General features: G+C 41.6%; 3 protein-coding genes and 1 non-coding gene across 4 annotated transcripts; 2 read left to right on the plus strand and 2 right to left on the minus strand.

The window, feature by feature from the left end:
- Nucleotides 1-2320: 2320 nt before the first annotated feature.
- On the minus strand, nt 2321-3403 carry si:ch211-153f2.3. Its single transcript, XM_041053899.1, has 2 exons — nt 2961-3403; nt 2321-2722 (listed from the first exon to the last, which is right to left on the minus strand). The coding sequence occupies exons 1-2, from the start codon at nt 3183-3185 to the stop codon at nt 2600-2602; spliced, it is 348 nt and encodes a 115-aa protein (XP_040909833.1). The 5' UTR covers nt 3186-3403; the 3' UTR covers nt 2321-2599.
- Nucleotides 3404-9767: 6364 nt separating this feature from the next.
- Nucleotides 9768-14403, plus strand: rad21b (RAD21 cohesin complex component b). Its single transcript, XM_041053639.1, has 13 exons — nt 9768-9911; nt 9994-10123; nt 10604-10703; nt 10927-11033; nt 11265-11474; nt 11683-11805; nt 11938-12066; nt 12489-12712; nt 12843-12999; nt 13316-13461; nt 13694-13861; nt 13936-14019; nt 14212-14403. Exons 1-13 carry the CDS (start codon nt 9768-9770, stop codon nt 14401-14403), a joined length of 1914 nt encoding a protein of 637 aa, XP_040909573.1.
- trnar-ccu lies at nt 13069-13141 on the plus strand. Its single transcript has one exon. It is a non-coding gene; the product is annotated as a tRNA-Arg (tRNA).
- A 174-nt stretch (nt 14404-14577) lies between the features above and the next one.
- Nucleotides 14578-18545, minus strand: utp23 (UTP23 small subunit processome component). Its single transcript, XM_041052562.1, has 3 exons — nt 18183-18545; nt 17911-18085; nt 14578-17143 (listed from the first exon to the last, which is right to left on the minus strand). Exons 1-3 carry the CDS (start codon nt 18368-18370, stop codon nt 16739-16741), a joined length of 768 nt encoding a protein of 255 aa, XP_040908496.1. The 5' UTR covers nt 18371-18545; the 3' UTR covers nt 14578-16738.
- Nucleotides 18546-19033: the final 488 nt, after the last annotated feature.

Genomic DNA, 19033 nt, shown 5'->3' on the forward strand with positions numbered 1-19033 from the left:
TAGAGTCTAGAGTTTGAGTGAAAGGCACGTTCAGATGCAGATACACACATGCATATTATTTGAAAAGGGCTGGTGTTTGGCATGGAGTCTGCGGCATGCCCACAGATCCAACACCCTCCAAGGAAATGTTCACGTTTCTTCTCTCATTCCTCCAAGCGTCGACAAAGATGGTGAAAACCAGCATCTTTCAGTCGGAGCCCAGTCTCTGCCTGGTGCTGTAATTAACAGAGAAAAGAAATGCAGATCAGACCAGAAGGTTTTTTTGTCTGGGACATTCCTCAGTTCTTAGGGCAAACTTGGACTCCGAAGTTGGTGAAATTCTGAATATCTTATTTTACAATGCCAGCAATTAGACAGCCGCCCGTAAGAAAGGGAAGAAAGAGAACAGCAGAAAGACGCATTTGCATTTGAAAGAAGGCAACGCTCAAATGAAATGGCCATGGCTTCACACTGAGCACGAACCTGTTCAGCCTGAAAAGGCAAGAAACTCAAGTTCAGTTTCAGTTTCTGATTTCTTTCCTTTATTATTTGATATCTGGTCCTGTATGTCTGTTTTCTCTCTATCCATTAGTCAGTATATGTAGAATGTCTAAAAATCAGAAATAAACAGATGTGTTCTCTGTGTGCAGATGGAAATGCGCTCCCAGGACCAAGCTCTGATCCGGCAGCTGATGGAGCTTCACTCCGGCATCCAGGAGCTCAAGCAGGAGTTGTCTGAGGAGGAGCAAGAGGAAGAAACAGACGAGGAGGAAGAAGAGGGCAGCTACTGGGACTCTGAGAGCGAACGAGGAAGCGGCAGCGTCTACTCCAGCTCAGTGGAGGCGGGCTTTTCCATTTCCTACCTGAAGATGCCTCCGCCCATTTACTCAGGGGTTTTATCAAAGAGAGGGTTCAGCAGGAGAAGCTCTGTGCCTTGAAACTTCAGATCATTTGAAGAAATTCAACTTTTGAAATCCCAATCCCCAAAATTCAACTATGAATTCCCAACTTCCACATGTTCCAAATGTCAGTCAAGACGAGGTGGAGCAAGATAAATTAATCTGCAATTTCCCACCATTATTTCACTGCCCCCTCTGTATTTTTTATTTTATTTTATTTTATTTTATTTTATTTTATTTTATTTTATTTTATTTTATTTTATTTTATTTTATTGTTTTGGTCAGAGAGAAGCCAAGAGTTATTGACATCCAGCTGTGAGCTAGTTTTGTTTTGCATAAAGACTGGAATCAAAGGGAAAAAGTTTGCTTGACTCTATACAAAGGTTGAGGAAAACATTTTTTGTCTTTTGGTTTGTGTACAGATTAGATAACTTAGGTAAAATATGTTAAATAATGAGCTTTAGGATTGTTGGTTGGGTGGGTGAACTGTGTCGCCTTTGTGCGGAGCCAGGCCTGTTCAATTTTCAGTCTTAATGCAAAGCTAAGAAACAGATGCTGAGAGAGAGAGACTGGTATCAGTCTTCTCATCTGACTCTCAGCAGGAAAGCAAAGTGTCCTTTTCTTTTAAGTTAGTATTTAAACTGTGACACCATAGCACAAGATCTGTATTAAACATTGACCTAAAGGCAATCACTGTTGTCTTTGTGTAGTATTGTGTGTGTCTGAGAGCGAGAGAATATTTCTCCATGTAGACAAATATTAATGTGAACAGCAGTTTTGAATTGTCTGCTGGGTCAATTTTTCAAACACTTTACAAATGTTAAATTCAGAATTTTCTCATTTACGTAAAACTGTGACATATGTGAACCTGTCAGTTATTACTGTGCACAGCAGCTCATCACAGAGTTGTGTGTGCATGTACTGGAAGCTCACTGACCTTTTATGACTGTAAATGTATGCAGAATGGATTCAGTGCCACAGCAGGACAGCGTGGTTCACTGCATCTTTATTATGCACGAATAAAATGCATAAAACATTCTGGTGTAGTCTTAAATATCTGTCTGAGAAAGCATCATTAGAGTTATGTTAGTACAGTGGACCAACCTGTAAACCCATGTTTAAAATGGTAACTGTGAATATATCACTGATTGTTTGAAAATGACATGTGGGTGTATTTATTAACCATACCTGAACTTTAAGCAGTAGTTCAAACAGGTACTGTACTGAACAGTATGCCAGCAGAATAAAGAAACAAAAACAAGTGATGTTGCGCTCTTTATTTTTGTCAAATTGCAAAACACGTCAACATAAAAGTGTTTTTTTTAAATTTCATCTTTACATTCAAAACATCCCGTTTCCTGACCTAGCAAAGAAACAAAGCGCAGAAGAACAGGAAATCTGAAAAAGTGCAACAAAAAAAAAATCTAAATTAAACATGCCAGCATCACACAAAGCCAAGAACATTGTATCCATCTTATTCCTATACCCAGGCTACTTTACATGCAACTGGTGTCTATTTTGTACCATGACACATTTTATCACAGAGCCGCTATCATAAGCACATGCATTCGCTATTTTTCATTTGAATTTTTGAGTTTTCAGTTGCATCAGAGCCATTTTACTTGTCCACCACAGGTTCCAGTAACGGCGTCTTTCAACCAGTTCATCCTCTAGCCATTCTTAGGTCTTCCCCAAAAAAGGGGCTCTCCACTGCAGGCGGTTTACTGCTGATCCTCCCCCTCTACTTCCACACCTCCGAAACTCTCCCTCCTCAGTCTTTGGATCTCTGTGTTGAGCCCCAGCAGTGTCTGAGCCAGCTGGAGGTCCTGTGAGCGCATTTCCAGCTGCACAACAGCAGTGAAAGAACTGAATCGGCATGTCAGGAGATATAATGTATACACTACAGATGCAAAGACAGAAGGCCACACATGACAGATAAGACAATTACTAGGCTACATTAATACACTGCCATCAACTATGGAAAAATCAGGGACATTTCTGAACATTACAGCTAATAACAACTGTTGCAGACTACAGAGAAAAGGCACAAATTGTCAAATCTGTGAGTTAATGACAGCTTACCAGCTCGGACCTCAGCCAGGTTATTGCTCCATCTATTTGCGCCCTCCTCAGCTCTTCGTTGGCTTGGTAACTCCTGCCGATGCTGACTGGTCTGACAGTGGATCCAGAGTCTTGAGGATCTTCTCTGGACTCTCCTGTCGCTCTGAAAGCATGAATCAGTTTGTTTTTAATGTTCTCTAGAACCATGGTGGACAAAGTATCCTCGCTGTGACTGTCCCGGTCCATGCTGAGAGGTTATGAATGTGAGGGCAATCACGTGTTGCTTCCCAGGACTTTCTGTGACAGAAAACAATCACATCGAACTTTTGGGCAACTTCTTTTCTTCTTTTTCTCCTCTTCTTTTCTCCAACTTATGAATCCGCTCTGAACCGGTCTTCCTCCTTCCCCTGTGTGAACAGGACCCCGCAGCACCAGTTTCTGTGCTCCTGCTCAGCAGCTGCAATCATCCCTTTGCCTCCCTGGAGTTGAACTGGCTTGTTTTGTCATTGTTACTATGGAGAAACAGTCCTCCGCCTGCATGCCCCCCTTCCACCTCCTCCTCCTCCTCCTTTCCGCAACACTAATAAGAATGGTAGAAGATCTCGGACAAAGACTATTGTTGCCTCCAGAAAGAACTGAAAAGACCCCTCCAACCACCGCCATCACACCCTCCCCAACCTTTCCCCCCTCCTTTCTCTCTTTCTTTTTCTCAGTCAGTCCCGCCCCCATACAATTCTAGTGTGAGAAATGTGTTGTGAGTGAGCTCTCATTTGGACAAAGTGCCCATGTGTAAACCTGTGTGTGTGTGCGCGCGCGCCTGCATATACAGCACACACAAAATCCATCACAACCCCCAGTAGACTTTTTCAGTGCTTCTCCCTAAATAAGACCTGCTTGTCAGCTTAGGAGACAGACAGGTTGGGCAAGGAGGGAGACACTGCCTCAGTGTTAGCCGATTCAGAGGCACAAAGGCCATCCTACGGTGAAATATAACCAGGCCCTTTGTGCCCAAGTTAAGTCCAATCCCTGTGGGGTTTGTGGGATGGTTTTTGGCAGCGATGAGCAGTTTTTTCCCCTGACTTCTGTGTAGAGATGCGACAGGGGTCTAATGTATTTTCCTGCCTGACTTATGGGCCCTGGCTGTGAGAAGTGAGAGGACACATTTGGAAGGGACATCGCACTCAGTCAATGCTCCCAAGTACACAGCTTTTTTTCCTAATGTAATTCTTTACTCTCAGGAAATATTTTTGCTCTTTTTCAGTTCTGTGTCACAGGAAACAGAGAGAAGCAGCGTGTTCTAGTGTGTGGTCTCATATCAAAATGTGAAATAGCTACATTTGTCCACAGTACAAAACGTATCAGTCTCACAATTAGGGCCTGAAAATTGTGAAATGTTCACTTTTTTTTTTGTCCCATTCTATTTCTGTTCTTCTCTATAAACCAAACCGTTGTTATGTGGTTGCTATGGACGCTGCCACAGATGAAACCAAGTGGCGTGTTTGTTATTGTATATATTCGTTACGTTGTGAGCTGTTGAAATATTTCTGTAACTGTTGATGATATCCGTTCAATAAACTTTCAATATTCAGGCCCTAATTGTGAGACTGATACATTTTGTACTGTGGACAAATGTAGCTATTTCACATTTTGATATGAGACCAGGTTTTTGAGAAAGAGCGAGACCTTGTGATGTCCAACACTCTATTAAAAGAAACTCTCTGCCAAGTTCTGCTCCGCACCCCGGCCATTAAATCAATGGCTCTGAATTGCAATTCTGTCATACAGTACTCAGTGACGACGGGTGGATGAGCATGTTGGACAGTGTCAAACTGAGCGGTGCACTTGTCAGGGCTCATAAGATGTGAGCTATGACTCCATTTGTCCAGACGTCTGTGGAGCGTGAGAAGAGGTTGGAGGGACCGGGCAATCAGAGTTGAAGGTCAAGGAAGCAGGGCGACGCTTGACAATAATGACAGGGACAAACACACAGAGCCTTAGGTGGTGGGACAGAGGGAGAGAGTGGTGGATAAAGCATCCAGATCATTTACTTTAATAAAAGAAATATTACCACACTGTAAAAAAAATACTCCACTATCTCCTAAATTGAAAAGTAAAAGCATTACAATTTCCTGTGAGTTGTCCAATCCATTAGTCAACTAATTTATATCAGCTTCAGTTTTATATACTGTGGGGTAGTTTAATCTATGACAAAACATTGTGAACATTTCATTCATATGTTCAGTATCAGCATATCCTTATGTTATATGTTGTTATGAAAAACAGCTGATTTTACATTTACTTCAAAATATATTTGCTCTTGCTAACTACGTGAATGTAAATGTTGTTTCTTGGAGACTGGATTGTAACTTCAGATAAAGTTTGGAACATATTTCTGCACAGAAAGAGGACTGTGGCAATATGACCACAAGGAATAATTATGACAAACAAACAAACAAAAACTTGACTTGAGGTCTCCTGGAGCCGATTTGTTCTCAAATGACAAATCAAGTTTGAGCACAGTTGGAAGTCTAGTTCTTGGAAGGATTGTTAAGTTAAAATGCAAATGGAGTTCTTAATAAATGAAGTCACAAGTCTTAAGCATAGCTGGCTATCTTTTCAAACACAAAACATCTTTTTATTTCCATTTGAAGAAGCACAGTGTTAGAAAATAAACTGTATTAATGGACTGGAAGAGTTCAGCCCTACTGTTCAAATGTCATCATTATAATTACATGGATGGAAAATGATGCAATATGGTAACTCAAACTTAATGTTAATTAAATATTGGGGAGCCATTGTTGTCTTGAAAAGAAATTCTTCCAATAAAGTCTGCCACAGTGAGGTGATTTTTCTCTCCACTGAAGAGCTTCCTCTCCATTTTGCACCTGATCGTGTGTTTTCTTATTCTCTGAATGTGTGTTACCTTTCAGACAACTTTGCTGCCTCCTGCTGGCACTTTCAGCTATTTGCAGAACACCACAAGAGTGGACTTGCATTGCTTTTTCAATACTTATTGCAGTATAAACTCTTGGCTTGTTTCATGTGTGCATTTACATTGTGCTGACATTCATCCAAGCAAATAGTCTTTTTATTCACAGCATAAGCTGGATCAACGGGTGGTAACCTTTTAGATCAAATAGGCATATACTATTTCATTATTGGACCATTTTCCCCTTTAAATAGACAGTCAGTTCAATCAATTTGATTTTAACAGTACCACTGGGTAGTAGAGAGACAAACAGCGAATAGGATAAACTATGGAGGAAACCAACAAAAGCATACTGAAATCAGCTGATGATGTTTAGGCTCAGCTTAAAGTTGCAGAACCTGTAGCTGATTTATTTTTCATATTTCTGTGCTGTGTCAAAGTTGATGTTCTCCAGCAGCCTCAGGGACAGCAGCTTTCAGCCGTCCGTCAGCTGAGCTCGTACTATGTCACATGAGCAAACTACTGTTTTTCGTGTAGTGCTCCTGACCTACATGTGGTGCAGTGTAGCAGCTACAGAAGCAGAGTTGTAGCTGCTACAATTCTGTTTTTAATTCTAGTTCAGCAGTCTGTCTTATTAGCTCTGCCTTCAAAATACATTCTACAGAATTTTTTAAACAAGCTGATATGAATTAAACAAGTTGAAATATTCTCACTACACTGCAAACTATTGTTTTAAAGACTCAGGTTTTTGCAGGTTAAATGGCCCAAAAGTCCTGCTTACACATTAATACATCAGTCAGAATAAGATTTACCCCCCCCCCACAAAAAAAAAAGAAAAGACATTCAGGCTCTTGGGGCCTGCTGGGGGCGTGGCCCACCCTGAGCGAGAAGCCTGTTCATTGTGAATGCTACAAGATGAGAGCGCTCAGGCCTCTTGGGGGCTGGCTTGTTTGAGTATTCAGACATTCTTGGGCGTTCTGCTAAGTTTAAATTCTTGGCTTTGGCACCATGTATAACTACATCGGTTAGTTAGACTGAATAGTTTTAATTCATTTTGTTACATAAAAAAAAAAAAAAAACATGTTCTCTCCTTTGGCCCTGATTTGCTAGCTGGCATCTTTCATCCTTGCATACAGACCAACTGACAAGTTGCGATAGTAAATGTCTGACCGAAATGTGCTGATTCCCTCCTTCATTTAAAACGAGATTCATAAAAATAATTCAACATTCAAGTGTTATAACATGTAACATGCTTACACATTAATACATCAGTGAGAATAAGATTTATCTAAGTTGTAAAACTAAGATTCTGAATGCAGGACTTTTATTTGTAATTGAGTTTGAGTACGTTTACTCTGGTACAGGATCTGAATTCTCCTTCCATCATAGTTGAGCGCGCACCGCGCTCAGGTGCAAAGCTCATCCCTCCTCCCCTACATCAGCACCACTCTCCGCATCCTGCTGGGTTTTCCAAACCGTCCAGTCTCTGGGACGGTGAAGGAGAAGAGGAGACAGGACGCCATCTTGTTTTTTTTTTTTTAGTCGGAGGAGGAGGTGGAATAAGAGCTACCGGCGGCGGCGGCGGCGGCTGGCAGAACGGGAAAGATACAAAACGGCCAACCGGTGAGTCGTTCATGTTTGAGAAACATGTTTGATGTTTGATTCAGAAAAAGCAAAGAGGTCAATTATCAGTCTCTCTCTCTCTATACATCTATAAATATTTATCTAAACATATGATTATTAAGACTAAATTATAAATCGTCAGCGGTTAATGCGGGTTAATATACCTGGAAGGGCCAACTCTTTTTAATGGCATTAAGATTTAGAAAAGCTTGTCTGCCTTTTATTACCGTTGGACTCTTTGTGGACTGTGTACAACGTTACTGACTCGTTATGTTCTGCAGTGACAGCAGCTTAGTATCTGCGCACGGTGAAACAGCTGCAGGTGCAGTTGGTGCTGCAGGTATACCGTTTTTTTTTTCCTGACGGACATAAGGACATATCCCGGTGCATTAGCCCCCACAGGCATGTCGCAGATTTTAACGCGGATTCAAACATGTTTATTCATCGCATGCAGGCTGCAGGATGTACACTGAGACGGAAACCAAGCATCGCAGGCAGGGGCGGTTTTAAGGTCAGCTTAGATCCGGGGCTTAGTCCTGAAATCTTGGAATGAGTCTGGGGTCAAGCTGATCTACTATTAATTTGTGATTATTACTCTATTCTTCTTCTTCTGTTCATTATTATTATTATTATTGTTGTTGTTGTTATTATTGTTATTACAACACAGTTAACTCTCAAAAAACAGCTCTCCTCTGTGACATACACTCCCTGGCCACTTTTTTGGTACACCTATAAGACCTAATGTAATCCAGTACAACACTTCATCAGAAAGATGATCCGGCAGCAGTTGTTGTTATTTGGGATCTGGAGGAGGGGGGCAGTGAGGCAGATTCAGACCAGGCAGGAGGACTATGCCATGACTGACAGCAACAGTATCCTCAGCATCATCATCATTGTGGACAGCGTTTAGCTTTCAGAGATGTCTGTGATAACAGACATCTGATATAGTGACATCTGATTTCTGATATAGTGTTGATTATTTATGGATGTTTATGTATGTTTAAGGTGTAGTTGTTATCACATGACCTAAGTCACATGATAACATATGTTCATATGAGGTGGGAGATGAAATGTCAAACATTTGATGATGCCAGTGTCTTTAATGTGAGAATTTGCTTCTTTTCCATGTCTTTACCTTAATATTTTAGGGCTTTGGATGGACAAAAAAAAAGAAAAACATGGCCAGTAAATTTAGGAAATTGTAGGCAAGGTCAAGAATTAACTGTCCATCTCAACCTTTAAGCCAACATGGACACGAAAAGTACTTTTACTTCACTTCTGGGGGTGGGTAATTTACATGACACTGTCTGTGACCTGTGTTAAAAGTGTCAAAAACCAGAGATGTGTTTGTGCAATAAGAACTGGCTGCCAAACCCCTTTTTAAGCATCAACAACCAGTAGGTGGAGCAAGTGAGCTCTTTCAAATACCTCAGGACTGTTTTGGGTCAAGCCTTCAAGGTTTCTGAGCATGTGGATTACACGGACAAAAATCACAACAAAGACTCTGACGCTAGCCATCACATCTTCAACAGAGTTGAATCGGTGCCTCACAGAAAGTGTTCTTAACCTTCAACATTGTGTCCTGGATCAAATACCTGACCACTATAAACAAGGCCAAACTCTTCAGAGCAATCAAACTTGGCAGAACAGTATCAGGCTATAAACAACACCCAGCTTATCACCATGACAAAGCAGAGAGAGAAGATATTTCTAGAAAATATAATTGATCCCACTTGCCATACATCAGTGAAACCAGTTATTAAGGTACAGGTCAGTATTGTTCTATGTGTGCTGGTTTTGATATACTGGATTAACCTACCAAACTGTAGCAGGATGGTAGGTGTCCTTCATACGATGGTGTGTCCTGGCTATCCATTACCTTAGGGACAGATAGTGTACAGCAGACGTGAGAGTATGGAGATAATGGTATGTTCATTCAGTAGCACCACAGTGTGCAGGGTTATGTTGTCCCTGTTGGGGCCATGCCAGGCGATGGTTTAGAAAAGTCTCAATTAATCAGCTCTCACCCTGCCATGAACTGCTGTCCTTAGTCCTATTTAGCTTGACAACCATGTCTGCAGCTTCAAACAGTCTGCCTAAAAAGCTCAGACAGCACACTGAATGTGTTCTCTCAGCTGTCATGCTTTGGTTACCCAGTCAGAGTTGTGATTTCAATAATATACAGTATGTTATTTCTCCCTTTGTGCTGTTTCCTCTGTCCAGGCGTGACACCCTCCCCCTCCCCCTTTCCCCTGTGGTGAGAAGGCGCTGAGACAATGTTCTACGCCCACTTTGTCCTCAGCAAACGTGGGCCGCTGGCCAAAATCTGGCTGGCGGCCCACTGGGACAAGAAGCTCACCAAAGCACATGTGTTTGAGTGCAATCTGGAGAGCAGCGTGGAGAGTATCATCTCACCCAAGGTAAGTTCTCACGGTCTTCACTTTCACACTTCCCCGTCACTTTTAAAGAACATTATGTGTTGGTGACGTTATGTGTTTTCAGGTGAAAATGGCTTTACGAACATCGGGGCATTTGCTGCTGGGGGTGGTGAGGATCTACCACAGGAAGGCCAAGTACCTGCTGGCAGACTGTAACGAGGCCTTCATCAAGATCAAGATGGCATTTAGACCAGGTTTGGAGAAAAATTTTAAATTTTAGATTCGAATTATAATTAAAAACCATCTGACTGTCAGAGATTTAAGCACGAAAGATGATATTCAGTTTTAATTATTATACCGTCATCTGTGGCAATACAGATGAATCGGACACTCATAAACAAATAATTTAGTATTATGTACAGTATAATTATGAAATTGTTTAAAGTTCATATATTACAGTCATCACAATTTATGGTTTATTTTCCTTCAATTTGTTCTCCATTTGTACATATACAGTATTCAGTAAATATACCCTTCCAAATTTACAGATACGTGGTTGTAATCATATAAATTCTTCTCATCAGCGCAGCCATCTGTTTCTGTTTTCCTTACTTTTCATACTCATCTTAAACTGCTCAAATTTATAATAATATTATCAATCTAAGCCTGGTTCATTGCTGCCACTTGAGATATGTTACATGCTGTAACTCTGCTCCTACATTGCGGTGTTTCAGGTGTGGTGGACCTTCCAGAGGAGAACAGAGAGGCAGCTTATAATGCTATCACTCTACCTGAGGAGTTCCACGATTTTGACCAGCCACTACCAGACCTCGAGTGAGTCCTCTATCAGTCTACCTGCATAACAATTAAAGAAACAAAACAGATGACTTGACAAACCCTTCCACACGAATTAACCCCTGGAATACGCCAAACAAGCAACAAAGTGCAGATTTATTTTAGCAGCACCCAAATAAATAACATTTGAGAGGTGCTGTAAATAAAAGATAAATACTCAGTTGACTTTGTGGTGTTTTTTTTTTTTTTTTTTTTTTTTTAGCGACATTGACGTGGCTCAGCAATTCAACTTGAACCAGAGCAGAGTGGAGGAGATCACCATGAGAGAGGAAGTGGGCAACCTCAACCTGCTGCAGGACAATGACTTCGGTAGGCATCTTTCTTCTGAGCATGTGTGCTTTTGTTCTGTAATGTCATGTGTGACAGTCACATTTTTAAACACCAGGAGCTTCCACCTAACAAAGCAGCTTTGTCCTGTTACAAATGAGAAGCTAAACAGAAGGATTTGAGGATAAATGCAAGAGAAAAGTTGTTTTTTTTGCCTCTACTCGCCCACATTCTACATTATACACCGTAAGGGCTCACATATCTGTTGTGCAGCTGACTTCGGGATGGACGACCGAGAGATGATGCGGGAGGAGAGTGCGTTCGAAGTGGACATCATGGGAACGTCAGCTTCCAACCTGCTGCTGGAGGCTGAAGGCGGAGCTAACCAGATGGCTGACAAGTCCAACCACCTGGAGTATGACGACCAGTACAAGGACGACTTTGGAGACAACCCCATGGAGAGCAATGAGGGAGGCATGCTGGGTAAGATCCTACGCTTAATTTCTGAAATAATTAATTTTATGATTAAATGATAAAATGATTAATTTTAAGATAGCAAATTCTGAAACAGCAGAACCTTATTTAAATAACCTGAGAAACAGAGCCACACAGATTAGTTTTCTGACATCAGTAAATGATGCTGTTTTTCCTCAGACTAGTGGCTCAAAAATGATCTTATATGTCTGTGTAGTGGACAAGCTGCTGAGTAACGAGGATGGAGGCGGCATCTTTGACGACCCTCCAGCCATCACAGAGAGTGTGATGATGCCTCAGGACCACGGGGAAGATGACGATGACTTTGATGCTCTCTCAGGTCAGTTCAACAAATAATCTCAGCACGGGACCCTGAACAAATCACTGTTTTGTGTCATATGGAAGCAGCTTGTGTTGTATACAGTTGAAATGACCTGAGTGCATTTGCCTCCACGTGCTCGCCTGTTGTTAGCTGGAGCCCCAGATAGCCCAGACTCAGGCCCAACAGAGCCCATACCAGCCATGGCGGATCAGACAGAACAAACCACCCTGGTTCACAATGAGGAAGAAACCTTCGCCCTGGAGCCCATTGACATCACAGGTACTCCTGCTGGTTTCAAGGTCTGAATTTCCCTCTCAAAGTCATTAGCTCGTACAGTTCCAGTTCATTTTTAATGGGTTTCCTTCCCTTCCCATTAACAAGATCTGAATATCTTGATGGTCTTGGACATGGATCTGTGACAAAAGTACCAGATCACATGGGTGGCGTAGGGATACAAAAAGCATAAATAAGCAACAGATTGAAAAAGCTAAAGTGAAGTTGTTGAAAACGATCATGTGAATTTGGTAATTCTTGCATTTAGAAGTCTATGAAAATTTGTTTGATAAGTGAAGAGCAGAAACAATAGTTACAGCAGATAAGCAGTGTTTACAAATAAGAAGTGTTTTTATATAGAAATGTTGTAGCAGGGCTACTTTGGTTTGTGCTGCTGTTTTATGTCTGTCTCTCTATGGCCTGTGCAGTAAAGGAGACCAAGGCGAAGCGTAAGAGGAAGCTGATTGTGGACAGCGTGAAGGAGTTAGACAGTAAAACCATCCGCGCACAGCTGTCTGACTACTCTGACATCGTCACCACCCTGGACCTGGCACCTCCCACCAAGAAGCTGATGATGTGGAAGGAGACCGGGGGAGTCGAGAAGCTCTTCTCCCTGCCAGCTCAGCCTCTGTGGAACGTCAGGCTGCTCAAGGTAACAGAGATGTACAATTATTCAGGGATAATTATACACAGTGGTATTGTGATAACAGTTTCACACCTTACAGAATTTAAATGCTGCATATCTTTCTGTCTCTTTGCTTTCTGTCCTTTTCTCTCCTTAGATGTTTACACGGTGTCTGACACCTCTGGTACCAGACGAGCTGAGGAAGAGGAGGAAAGGTGGAGAGGCTGACAGTCTGGATGAGTTCCTCAAAGACCTTGAGAATCCAGAGGTGCCCAGAGAGGAAACTACAGGCCACCAGCAGAGAGACATCATGGGTGAGAAATGGCTTTTTGTGTACAGTTATGCTTGATTAATTTGTTCAAAGTATATATATATACTAAGCCGCCTGGTTAGCTCAGTTGGTAGAGCATGAGACTCCTTCTCTCAGGGCCGTGGGTTTGAACCCCACTCCGGGCGGCACCACCTCCCATGGGCTCACCACCCGTGGAGGTGCCATAGGACTTTGGTGCATTGTGAATTGGGCGGCAGTGGCCCCCGCAACCTGGGCCTGGACCCAGATAAGCGGCAGATGACATATACATATTAAGTAATATATTACATATATTCTCATATAATCCATTTGCCTTCCAGACCAAACCATCATGGAAGAGGCCAGTGTGCTTCAGACTTCCGCTGTGGAGGGCAGCAGGACGACGCTGGACGAGACGGTCATGCCCCCACCATCTTCCCAACGAGGCCTGAAACGTAAATCCCAGGACACAGAGCCAGCCCTGCCTGTGAGTGCAGATGTCCCCCTAGTGGTACATACTGTACATACTGTACATACTGAAGCAGATGCAAACTCACCACCCATCCTTACATCTATAAGACTTTTCCATATCTGATATCATATATTTCCTTATACTCTTCACACCTCTTCTCTCTTTGACCTCCCTAACAATCACCCTCCGTCATCTCTTACACTCTCTCCCATAGATGGGAGCTTTGGACCAGCAACAACAGCAGCAGCAGCAGCAGGGGTCCAGAGCCAGTAATGTGTCCCAGCAGCTGGAGGCTTCATCCAATGTGGATTTACCACCAGAGGAAACCACCACTACTAACATCAGCCAGCTGATAGAGTTGGACCTGCTTGCCGACAAGGACAAGAAGAAGAACGATGATGACTCAGATGAAGAGGTGAGGCAGAGATCTGTACAGAATACAACACATAGCCTTTGTTTGTACTTACAACAGTGTCTTTTCTGTGTCAGGAGGAGGAGGCGCAGGGAGGCGACCAGGACCAGGAGGAGAGGAGGTGGAACAAAAGGACCCAGCAGATGCTTCATGGTCTTCAGGTGTGTTTACTGCATGTTCACATCTTATTAGAAGAAGAAGAAAAATCAGCTCAAGTTAAAACCATAAACTAAGTGGTTTTTTTCCTACTTTCAATTACAATTTGACCACCAGCAACAGCCATGGTCAGAGGCATTATGATTTTTGGATGTCCCTTCCCTGACTCACTCTCTCTCTGTCTCACCTTGGCTCAGAGGGTGATGGCCAAAACAGGCGCCCAGTCGGTCAGCCTGCTGGACCTGTGCAAGAACAACAACAAGAAGCAGGCGGCAGCCAAGTTCTATAGCTTCCTGGTTCTGAAGAAGCAGCAGGCGGTGGAGCTCGTGCAGGAGGAGCCTTACAGCGACATCATAGCCACACCCGGACCTCGCTTCCACATCATCTAGAAACAAACCACTCAGCTCTACAGTATGAAGAGGAAAAAAAACTCTGTACACTTTACATTTGGTCAACACAACACTGTCTGAGTGTTCACAAGTTTTATTTATTTATGTTTGAATTTGTTGACTTTGTTTTGAGTGTGATGTAGAGTTTTGTTTCTGTGTCCTGGTGATTTTTTTTTTAATATTCTGCCTGCAAAATTTTAATGTGAAAAACAGTGATGGGAGGAAATAGAATTGAAGAACATCGCTGGATCACTGAGAGATTTATTCCTTAAAAAATCCACAGTGAGGAGGATTGCAGCTCCAAACAATTGGCAATTTTTATTTTATTATTATTTATTAATTAATGTATTATTATTTATCTTGTTTTATTACTAAGACCTACTTTATTGCTAAAAATTAGTTTTAAGTTCAATCAAGTACACAATGTGTACAAAAAAGGATTTTACTGTATTGCACTGCATTGTTTGGAGTTGCCAACTTTGACAACCACTACTTCCCACAGGAAGCTATTGTGTTGCAGTAGTATGGCACCAAATATAAAATGAGTCAATTTTAAAATATGTTTACAGTTGAAGACAAGTGTGTGTTTACGCAGCGATAACAAAATCAACCATGTTACTTGGAAACTCATCTTTCCCACTACTGCAGGAGAAAGATCTCATCTGAAGGTTCTCATGTACACAGACATTAGCCAAAAGGAGCATGCACTATATCCTGTTTCTGCACAGTACAATTAAACAGTTGCTAAAGTGGTGATTTGCAGACTCAACCAGCAATTAATCGTAAAACAACTGTAGTGTAGCACTTTAAGAATCACAAACTCCGAGCTGTTGTTTTTGCAAATTGCTTTGCTTCCATCAGACTGTTTACGCCTCACAAGAGTCAGCAGAACCATAGTTGTGTCTCAAATCTGTACAACACACTAATTCTAAGCAGAATCAGTGTATGAAGTGCTCAGACTGGAAAAGAGACAAAATAAAATATATACAAAACAGTATCTGCACGAAAAAGCTTAAGGTTTTTGAGCGTGCTGATGTGTTCTCTAATGATGCAGTTCACAACGTTAATGGAGAAGCTTCTCACAGCTGGAAACAACTAAAAAAAACATTTTGCTGTCTCTTTGTTGTGTTTAATCAGCAGTGACATTCGAGTTTCATTGATGTTCGATGACACATTTCATCATTTCCTGTTAGTATAAAACAATTAAGTGTGCTGATTTATTGCAAAAAATACATGAAAGATCAGTATATGGTATGCACTGAATATAATTAGTATGTATTATTGAATTGGGACACATTCTTATTAACCTATAGATGATGTAAACATCCGTGATCCACCATATGTGCATGCTCTGTCCTGAAATATTTTACTAGAGTGGAACTGTTCCAGAAGCTACTTTTTATTGCCGTCTTGCTCTTTTACTCTTAAAATGACTTGAAGTATGTGACACGGACTCCTTTTATCCAATATCCCTTTTTATATATGGATAATCATTAGTAACAACTGACATATGGTGATGTGTTGTCCTGATAATGAAGACTGCTGTGGTCTAATGCTGCTCCACAGTAACCTTTGACAGTGTAAATCAGGTAGATACTCTGCTCAATATTCATGTAATGTTAATGTATGAACAGTTATAGAGAATTAATTGTTTTTTATTTAAATGTAAAACTGATTTTTAATCCAAAGAATGACTTGGAAACCTGAAACATGATTCACTGAAGTCTGAACGGACACATTTGGGATGTGTGTCATTGTTTGGACTCTAAACCCATTGTACCACAAAATACTACAGCCTGAATTTAGCAGAAACAACAAATCACTCAGCGCACAGTGTAAACAAGCAGACCACCAAGTCAATGTGACCACACTTCTTCCTCCTGCTTCTGCAGAGACAGCTGAATGCATTGTTTTTGATATCCACTTCCATATGAACTGTGTATCATGTGATGTCTGAGTGCATTTAACATTTTAAACTATGTGCCTGTAAACCTGCTTTTTTTATTTTGTACAAAAGCCAAGACAAATCCTCTCAGTCTCTAATATATTGCTATGTTTCTGAACAGTTTCAGCCCAATGCCTGCAAGCCCCGAGTCCTGGAAACTGTTGCAAAACTTTTCAAAATAAAACAAATACCTTGACCAATATTTAAAAATGTCTTCTTGTGTAAGAAACATCAGTTTATGTGGTAACATCTGAAAAACAGACCAAAAATGAATGTGTAAAGTGTAATTATTTTAGATTGTGATTATATTAAACATGAACATCTTTGACATCTTCAAATAATATTTATGCAAGAAAACAAAATGGCTTAAGTCTCTGTCTTCCTGCCATATTATGTACTTGCAACTGCAGGAGCAGACATTGTATCTCCTCCCTCCATCTTTCGTTTCTTGTGTCGACTTCTTTTCCTCTTCTCCCCCTGCTCTGTCTTCTTCAGCGGCGGTGTCGGCACTCCTTTCTTCTTCTTCTTCTTCAGGCAGCTCAGGGGGTTGGGGTTGCTCTGTTTCCTCTTCCTCTTCTTCCCTCGCCTCTCTCCGTCCTTCTGGCCGATGCCCTGCTCCTCTTTCAGGCTGCGGATGCTCTGCTGTTGGGCAGGGCTCACCAGCTCCCCCAGCTGCACGGCCTGGACATGGTCGAGCGACGCCTGGCTTGGTTTGTCCAGCACGATGGTGTTGAGGATGATGTAAAGCAGAGGAACACCTGGGATATTCTTCAGGCCTGTGGTCACTGTGTGGTCCTAGAGATCACATATACACAACAAATACAGTAAGGGGATGCCAACTTAGTACTTCAGTTGGCCCTAATTTAGTCTCTTCCTAAACTTGCAAATGATTACATGTCAATTCCTTAACTGATTTTTAATTGGCTTCCACTATTTTAGGCGGTCCAGGGATTCATCACGTTCAGTAACACTGAAGACCCATAACAAGCGAGCAATGTTGGAGCAATGGATTGCTCAATACGGGGCTGCAGCTGCTTGCAACCCCTCATTGAGCTGTGACCATTTTAATCAAAGAGTGATCGTCTCCTCTAAAACTCTGAGTCTGTTGAATTCAAATAACTGTTCGAAGCACATAATATACTGGAGAGATCAGAAAGCTAAGCTTGGATACACTATAAATCCTACCTTCATTAAGGTTATAATACTCAGTGTTTGCTGAAACTGTCTTAGAGAGGTGTTGATTCGACTTTATGATCGTTTTGGAGCCTGGAGTTTGTGGTGCTGTTCAACTGTTTTGCGTTGTACACAGAGAGGTGTTTTGACCTCCAGTCTCCAAAACGGCCATAAAGTTAAATCAGCACCTCTCGAAAGCAATCTAACAAAAACTGAACATGATAACCCTCGTGAACAGAGGATTTATCGCAGGGCTGTTGTATCATATTAGGTTTAGCCACGTGTATCTAATGGATTGGAGACTGAGTATTAAAACATGTAGACAGTACAGGATGTAAAAGACTCCTCTGGGTGGTGTTTGAGTGGGTGTTCAATCTCACAGTACTTACCTGTGTAGCTACAAAGTAGTGGTGTGAGTTTGTCTCCCCCAACATGGACAGTAGACACTCAGAAGCAGGGACTGGATTCTTGAAATGTGGACACTTCCTGACCTGAAACTTCTGCAGGATGATTTTGGCTCCGTACAGCTGTTTCCCCAGAGTCTGCAGTTCTGTCAGAGCACAGCTGAGACACAGCACACACGGACACGGATGAATAACAGGATTTTAGATAAGATGGGACAGGTACATTTATCCAACACTAAATAAGTAACACTACTCACTTTGTGGTGCACAGCTGCACCTCCCCCATCAGGTACTTGGGTAGTTGCTCTTTGATCTGGATCTTGTTTTTTAACGCCGCCTGGCAAAAAGTCCCATCAATGAGGATCTGAAAAGGTTCCCTGAAGTTGAAGTTGTATTTGTAGAAGCTTATGTTTTTCTTGGCTTGTTTCTGTCTCTTGATCTTCATGGTGGTTCGTAGATAAAGTCAAAGCACAGTCTGACCGGTCAATGATACCGTTTCCTCCTCTTCAGAAAATATGAATAGCCTTTAGCGATGCTTTAAAATATCCGTTAGACAATTTTCTTCATACCGCTATCAGAGAATTCAGCGTGGATATTTCTGCTGTACACAACACGCTTGCGGTCCCTACTTCTAATGGCTCCGGTTGGAAACAAAACATACGACAGCGGTTCCGGTTGTTTCTAAGAGATTGTCCAACTGTCTTGGGATGTTTGTTTTGTTTTATTACGCGTCACGTTGTTTTTCATAAGGCAAAAATGTAGAACCTAATAGTAAATATCAATTTACTATTAGTTTTTGTTTTTTTTTTTTTATATTTTATAAACTTGGTTTGGCATATTCATGTTTCTCAAGTAACTAATATTAAGCTTTCATTGAGGAAAATGTGGTGATATGTGTACTCATGATATTATGGAAGACCAAAACAAAAACCATACCAAAAACCAGCCTTTACCTCAGTGTCTTATAATTTTATGTTAATATCTTAAAGTTTGACTCAAGATTATGACTTTCTGCTCTTTACTGAATACAAGAACAATACAAGATACAAAATGAACTCAGCTGAACGCAGTGTGGGGGCAAGGCTGGATAACCTGATAGGCAAAGTGG

This window comes from Toxotes jaculatrix, chromosome 13, assembly GCF_017976425.1.
Source record: "Toxotes jaculatrix isolate fToxJac2 chromosome 13, fToxJac2.pri, whole genome shotgun sequence".
NCBI lineage: Eukaryota > Metazoa > Chordata > Actinopteri > Toxotidae > Toxotes > Toxotes jaculatrix.

What these genes read in the sequence shown, in the direction of transcription:
- si:ch211-153f2.3 (XM_041053899.1), bottom strand. Translation starts at nt 3,185, where the DNA reads ATGGACCGGGACAGTCACAGCGAGGATACTTTGTCCACCATGGTTCTA. An exon ending in CCTGGCTGAGGTCCGAGCTG is followed by an intron (nt 2,723 to 2,960) that starts GTAAGCTGTCAT and finishes GCTGTTGTGCAG; the next exon opens with CTGGAAATGCGCTCACAGGA.
- rad21b (XM_041053639.1), top strand. Translation starts at nt 9,768, where the DNA reads ATGTTCTACGCCCACTTTGTCCTCAGCAAACGTGGGCCGCTGGCCAAA. An exon ending in CAATGAGGGAGGCATGCTGG is followed by an intron (nt 11,475 to 11,682) that starts GTAAGATCCTAC and finishes ATGTCTGTGTAG; the next exon opens with TGGACAAGCTGCTGAGTAAC. An exon ending in TGACTTTGATGCTCTCTCAG is followed by an intron (nt 11,806 to 11,937) that starts GTCAGTTCAACA and finishes GCCTGTTGTTAG; the next exon opens with CTGGAGCCCCAGATAGCCCA.
- utp23 (XM_041052562.1), bottom strand. Translation starts at nt 18,370, where the DNA reads ATGAAGATCAAGAGACAGAAACAAGCCAAGAAAAACATAAGCTTCTAC. An exon ending in GTGCAGCTGTGCACCACAAA is followed by an intron (nt 18,086 to 18,182) that starts GTGAGTAGTGTT and finishes GCTGTGTCTCAG; the next exon opens with CTGTGCTCTGACAGAACTGC. An exon ending in ACTACTTTGTAGCTACACAG is followed by an intron (nt 17,144 to 17,910) that starts GTAAGTACTGTG and finishes TGTGATCTCTAG; the next exon opens with GACCACACAGTGACCACAGG.